The sequence below is a fragment of the Sinocyclocheilus anshuiensis genome, unplaced genomic scaffold (assembly GCF_001515605.1).
Source record: "Sinocyclocheilus anshuiensis isolate Anshui unplaced genomic scaffold, SAMN03320099.WGS_v1.1 scaffold2038, whole genome shotgun sequence".
NCBI lineage: Eukaryota > Metazoa > Chordata > Actinopteri > Cypriniformes > Cyprinidae > Sinocyclocheilus > Sinocyclocheilus anshuiensis.
The window spans coordinates 696183-703333 of NW_015547765.1; the positions used below are offsets into that span (position 1 = coordinate 696183).

General features: G+C 34.9%; 1 protein-coding gene across 2 annotated transcripts in view; it reads left to right on the plus strand.

Annotated features, from left to right (window-relative positions):
* Positions 1-601: 601 nt before the first annotated feature.
* LOC107704540 (uncharacterized) overlaps positions 602-7151 on the plus strand; it is a 9856-nt gene continuing 3306 nt past the window's right edge. Inside the window, exons 1-8 of one of the 2 annotated variants that reach the window (XM_016507478.1) lie at positions 602-759; positions 855-955; positions 3635-3767; positions 3863-3998; positions 4073-4224; positions 4374-4504; positions 6031-6220; positions 6481-6586. In XM_016507478.1, coding sequence (XP_016362964.1) covers positions 639-759; positions 855-955; positions 3635-3767; positions 3863-3998; positions 4073-4224; positions 4374-4504; positions 6031-6220; positions 6481-6586 — 1070 coding nt within the window. In that variant the 5' untranslated portion in view covers positions 602-638. The remainder of the gene's footprint in view (positions 760-854; positions 956-3634; positions 3768-3862; positions 3999-4072; positions 4225-4373; positions 4505-6030; positions 6221-6480; positions 6587-7151) is intronic. The other variant, XM_016507479.1, reaches the window with a different exon arrangement.

The window sequence follows — 7151 nt, forward strand, 5'->3', positions numbered from 1 at the left end:
TAATATAATATAATATAATATAATATAATATAATATAATATAATATAATATAATATAATATAATATAATATAATATAATATAATATAATATAATATAATATAATATAATATAATATAATATAATATAATATAATATAATATAATATAATATAATATAATATAATATAATATAATATAATATAATATAATATAATATAATATAATATAATATAATATAATATAATATAATACAGCATTCTATTCTTAATGTAATATTTTTGGTAATAAAACTAATCATTTAATATTTATTCATTTTATTATATTACATTTATTTATTAATATTTAAAACATTTAAGCAATTCAGTGAATACAGTATAATATACTAGAAATGTTATGTTATTACAAATTAATAGTATATTATATTAATTTAATTAGAGTCATAATAGAGTAAAATAATAGTTGGACAAGTAGTTTAGGAAAATGCTTTGAAAATCACACAGTTTAAAATCTAAAAACTGATTCATGATCAATCTGTGACACATACAATAAGCTAAAAGACTAAAATATATCTCATGATTGCTTGTTTTTATGATTTTTTGCTTTATTTCAGAGTATCGCCCTGTGTTCCGACTCCTAACCCTTCCCAGAATCCCACTGGGATGGAGAGAGTTTATTGTCAGTATAACACATCTCTGTTTGCCATCGGCTTTGATGACTTGTTCTTCTTCCACATGGCACACTCTTCCGGCATTTCCAGGACCTTCAGACTCACAAAATTTGGTACAATTTGTACAATAGATTTATACCATAGACATACCTAAGCATTGGCTATTTATGTAATGCTGAAGCTAAGTCTACTCTTGACTTCCCTATAGAAGATGCAGATCCATACTGGAATTTTTACCAGCTAGATGACACTCCACCACCTTCACCTCTGACCTCTGACCCCTTCAGACAGCATGACCAAGAGCGCTCAGTGAGTGTCAAAACGACCACACTTTCAGTCAAAGGTCATGCTAAACTGACACGAGAATGTCTTTGAAAATGATTTCTGACTTCCTCATGGTCAAAAAGACCAACATGATCTTTCAAGAAAACGTGACTGTTTTACACATAGACTGTAAAGAAACGTATAAAGTGGATAGTTCCGGTCCTTGATTCTGATTGGTTGAGCCAAGTTCGAAGCTGTTGTAAATTACTCTACAAACATATGCTGCGTCCCAATTCGCATACTATCCATCCTAAATAGTATTCGAAAATAGAATTAGTATGTCCCAAATCATAGTATGTTGAAACGGCTAATATTACCCACAACGCATTGCGCGGTGGACGAGGATTCGATTAGAACTACAAACACGCATAAAATGTGTTTAAAAACTACAAACATGGCAGATATGCGAGAGCGACGGACAGGCAGAGACTGGGGTTTGAGTGATAAATAATCAAGATTCAAGATTTTTTATTTGTCACATACATGGTTATATAGAGAATATATATGACCAGCAGTGAAATGTAAGTAATCGTTCATGTTACAGAAGTCTTTAAATGCAGGTAAATAGTTGGCTCTTTATTAATGAATAGGAATGTACAAGAGAAGAATGTGCAAACAGGTTGTACAGGGAGTTACATAATCAATGTCTAACCTGATTAAAAATATTTATTTAATGTTAGGCGCGTTATATTTCATCTGCAGCAACATTGTGAACATTTAGGTTTAAATGTTTGGTCATTAACTTTTAAATGCATCATTATGCATACATGAAGAGAGTTCTCGGCATGATAGACCCGCGACTGGCAGATTTCTCTCCAATACGGTAGGAAATTGAATTAAACTAAATGTGCCTCGATGAGACAAGATGATTACAGTGCAGTTTAAACAGTGACAGAATGCATGTAACTAAGCAACAGAGCGTCCGTTAAAGACACAGTTAGGACGAAGTAGTATGTCCCAAAGCTTGCCTACTATTCTGCTACATACTAAAAAGTATGTACTTTTTCTTAACAAAAAGAGTACATACTTTTAGGGCATAGTATAAGTAGGCGAATTGGGACGCAGCAATACACTTTTGTTTACATTTGTGTGTTGCTCGGCAACCACTTTGTTGGAACCACAACCGTTTCTGAGGAACTACATTGTTTGGGACAGCGGCCATACTGGGTTTTGGCTTCACTTTTCTATAGTGGAAGGATGTGAAGATGCATTATCCATTAAAGCAATAAGCCCTGTGAGGCCGTGGTTTACAGTGAATTTATAACAGCTAAGGGGGTTCGCTTCGCGTCGTGCCTAACAATGCCCCTTAGCTGTTATAAATTCACTGTAAACCACGGCCTCACAGGGCTTATTGCTTTAATGGATAATGCATCTTCACATCCTTCCACTATAGAAAAGTGAAGCCAAAACCCAGTATGGCCGCTGTCATCTTGCGAAAATGACGTCATTTTGATATGATCTGCGCAGTAGTGATCGTGAGGTGGAGCCGCGGTATCAAAGTCCCGCCCAAACTCTCACAGACCCAATCACAAGATCACAATCATGACACCACACCCCTTTTTTTTTTTTTTACGAACTAAACACAGTTTTATTAGAAAAACAAACACTTGAACGTACATCACTGTGATAAAAAAAAAAAACTACCTAAAATGATGGAAACTATCTTTTGGCAAAATTTATTTCAAATGCATTTAGATTTTTTTTAGTTCGGTTACGTCCCATTCGTTTAAGTATTCGTTATACTTCAGCCAGCCACCAGATGGCGGTCAAAATGTTTTGGCTTCACTTTTCAGGACGTGTGCGGCACACTTGGTTTTACAAGTTGGTGATTTCGTATGAAGTGGATCGTATGAAAACATAATTTTTACCTTCATGTTATTGTATAATCAGATCTTACAAAAACATAACATTTCACACAAATTACACCCTGTCCTAAATACACGCGACGCGATTCCTGCGACACACGATAAAAGATATATTTTCCTAACCAGCAGCGACGGCGACACACGAAGATTCTATTTTAGATGTCGCGGCCGGAACAACAGCATACAAACTATAACAATGATAATCTCAGGTACTGATAATGTGCTTTATTCAATGTTAAAAGTTAAAAGTGTTAAAAGATAAAAATATCATTTTGCGTGACCTTTATGGCCATACTGAAATCAACAATAGATAGTGTACCTCAGATTTTGAAAATAAATTAAAGCAAACGTACATTAAAACTGCGAACTCAATGCGAGCCAACAAGTGTAACAATTCGTATTCCAACAAAGATGGTATGAGTCACTCAGTATGTATTTTAATAATGTTAAAAAGGTTTAATATTTATGAATTAGGTTATAAACTTGTCCATTTCGTTGGGAAGCTGCGCTTCGAAATAGCTGTGATATAGAGTGATTCTGTCGCGTCATGTTATTTCGCGTCTGGTGTGGACAGCCAAATTGCTTGTCGCTGGAATCTTGTTGCGTCGCGTCACATCTGATTAGGACACGGTGTTAGTCATCAATTCGATAAAACGTAAAATAGCTACAAGCAGCCATGAGACTGTTGAAAAGACTTATATTACAAGAGTTCTTCATGCTTTTTGGAGGTTTAAACATAACATAAAGTGATTTTGTTGTTTTTAAGTGTCGAAATGAATCGTATGTTGTACCTTTGTAGCTGGAAATTGACCATGAAATAATCAAGGACAAAAATGGCGGGAACATTCACAACAAGTCAACACAGAAACATGTGGAAGATGGCGGGAATAAAACTGAGGTCTTGGCTGACAGGCCAGAACTGATATCTGAGTGTGAGTATAAAGGAAAACCCAGTGGAAGTCTTTTATCTTTAGGCAAGTGGAGCCCTCTAGTGTCCTGGAGTAATATTGACCATTATTTGTTTCAGACTCACTCCCTGGTCCATCTAACCTAAACTGTATGCTCAGTGACGGGAATAATTTGAGCTGTAGCTGGGATCTCAAAACAGATCTGGCCCAGTACATCAGCTACACACTGTCCTACCGGACACACTCCACTGCACCGTGAGTGTTCGAGAGCGTTTTAGATGGTGTAAACGGTGTCTTTAGCTCTGACTGGTGTGATCTTTCTCTTTTAGGAACGAGTGGTGCTGTGTTGAGAAGGTGGAGGTCACAAATAAAGGAGCTTTGTTGAGGATGGTTGGTGTCTTCAGTGTCTTTGAGCCTGGAGTGCTGCAGGTGCAACTCACGCCAATGCCGGTGACCAAAGTGATCCGCTCTTACGAACACAGTTTGTACCTCTACAAATAAAACCCCCTTTTAAAAATACTTGCCAGGCTAATCAGAATCAAGTATTCCAGAAAGCTGTTTAATCAAAACCTCTACAGATTCTCAGAGCTGTTATTGATCTGGTCTGTATCGGTGGTTTTTGTGGTCTAGTCCAGCCTGCATGTCCCGCGGGTCTGAGCGTTGAACTGAGAGGAGAAGACTGGATTTTGAACTGGACTTTAACAAAGTATCGTACTGTACCTCTCACTACTGAACTCAAGTACTTGAGCCTACTAACTCCTGTGAGTATTAAATATATAAGGGTGTTTTTTCATCTTTTAAACTGGCAGGAAAATCCCAGTAGTTTTTTTTTTGTTTATAACAAATTTTATATATATTTTTTTTATGTATATGAAGTTACTTTTTTATTTTTATGAATTTTTGTTGTTTTTACATACAGCTCCTATTTAGGCACAAGATGTGCAATTTTTTTTTCTAGTGCATGACGTAATATATATAGTCTAAAATACAAGATAAAACACTAAATATTGTTTGTCTATGCAATATTTTTTAAATATTTATTATTTTAATGGTGTTTTTTTAACTTTCTTGATATATGCAGTGCTGGATAGTAACTGTTTACATGTAATCTGGATTAAGTAATCAGATTCCAAAAATTAAGTACTTGTAGTTGGAGTATATTACATTTTAAAATGCTTATAATCAGATTACAATTACATGATTACATATTATTCACACAGTGGCAGTAAATTATTAAGTCTGAACAAAAATATTTCAAACATGGAAGACTTTGGGCGTGTAATGTTGTTGTTCTCATGTTTGTTAATGTTTGTTCATGTCAAGCAGGGATTCCCAAACATTTTTGTCAGCCGAACTCTTATAATGTAATATTTTCTTGAAATATTGCTGAGAAAGTTAATATTTCAATAATTTAACAACACATTCACGTTTATAGTCCTCTGATGTTGTTAAATTGTTGCATTGACGTGCATATAAACAAATAAAATATTTATATTTTTAGTGTTTAAGTGCTTTTATTTTACATTTTTATGATTTAATTATTAGGTTTTTATCAACTATTCACTATGCACTCTCTTATCAGCTCACTAATGTAATGTTTAATGCATTTTATAATGTTGATATCAAAAATTTAATATATTTTCTTTCTTTTAACTTTTTTATATCAATATGATGCGTTTATTTTTTTAATTTAAAACAAGCATAATTAAATTAATCAAAAGTAATATTAAAAGTAATCAGAATACATTACCTAAAATGAGTAATCCAGATTACGTCACTAACTACAGTTTTCATCATGTAATCTGGAATGGACTACAATTTGTAAATAATCTACCCAGCTCTGGATATATGAAGGTCACATTGATATTTTTCACTATGTCTTCATATATACATTTTACTACTTTTATTGTATAATGATTAACATCAATTTTTAAACCAAATTTGCATTTTCCACAAAAATTAACAATTTAGCAACTAATACAGGTTTTTTTTTTTTTTACTTAGTTTACTTGTTTACCAAGGGGACAACAGATATGAAACTTCTGATATGTGAGGAAAATATAAAATCAAGGAAAATATTACTTGAATTACTAATTTTTGTATATCCACTTTTATGTATATCCACTTTTGTACATTGTTAGTAGACAAATAAATACGTTTTCTCAAAAATGTGCTTTAAGAGGGTTTAATGTATCTTCTAAAAGTCCACAAGGCCAAAAGTGCCATAGCTGTACAAACACCCACTTTCATTCTCTCATGCATGTGTTAACTTAATCTTTGTCTGTAGGAGGATGTAAAGAGCATCTTTCTCTCTGACGGAGAGATGGTGTTTGCAATATCAGAGCGTTCTCTCAAGGGTTCCTCAGAGTATCATGCTCAGGTTCGCTGTAATGTGAGTGCATCCAGACGTTCAGGATGGCGTTACTCTGGATATCCCTCAGAGTGGAGCGACCCCGTCTACTGGACCACACGGCCTGGTTTGAGACGACTCCACTCCCTACATATCTATATATCTTTGTTGTACAATACAAGATAACATCATACATTGTATAAATTAGGGGTGTTCAAACCTGTTCCTGGAGGGTCACTATCCTGCAGAGTTTAACCCTAATTAAACACACCTGAACCAGCTAATCAAGGTCTTTAGATTCACTAGAAACTTCCAGGATGTTGGCCCTCCAGGAGCAGGATTGGACACCCTTGGTATAAACCTTATTAATGTATGTTTTTCTTTCAGAACCTCTTGCGCCACATCTAGTTACATTTCTCCTGTACTTCCTCATTGCGACTCTCGCGTCAGCTGTCTCCATCATAGCTTTTATCATTCTGGTTATCGTTCAGCGGTAAATTTTTAAAATTCTTTTCAATAATCAATTGACCGTTTGCAAAGACCCGCCCCCCCTTAGTTACTGTTGCTATGTGGTCACACTGTTGCTATGCTATCGTGGCCTAATGGTTAGAGAGTCGGACTCGTAACCCAAAGGTTGCGGGTTTGTGTCTCGTACCGGCAGGGATTGTAGGTGGGGGGAGTGAATGTATAATAGCATTATATAGTGGTTCAACGCATTATATTGTGTTTTTTGGTTTTTTTTGAGTCACAGATCGGACTATTTTTTCGGATAAGCAAGAAAAAATAAAAAATTAGAGCACAGAGAATCACAATGCCGTGATGGGTTTTTGACATTCTAATTTTATATGTAGGCCTATGTATACGCAACTCGGTATTTCCGCGCTGTCTGAAACACGTCTCTATGCTAGTGCACGCTTTGATTGTGTGCGAGCACATCGCATGAGTAACGAACTGTTTCGTTTCTTCTTCTTGTGGTTTAAAATTGCTTGTACATGTAAATTGGCAAATTAATCTGTGAATCACGTCTCATCCATACCTATTACAGATCAACTGCGACC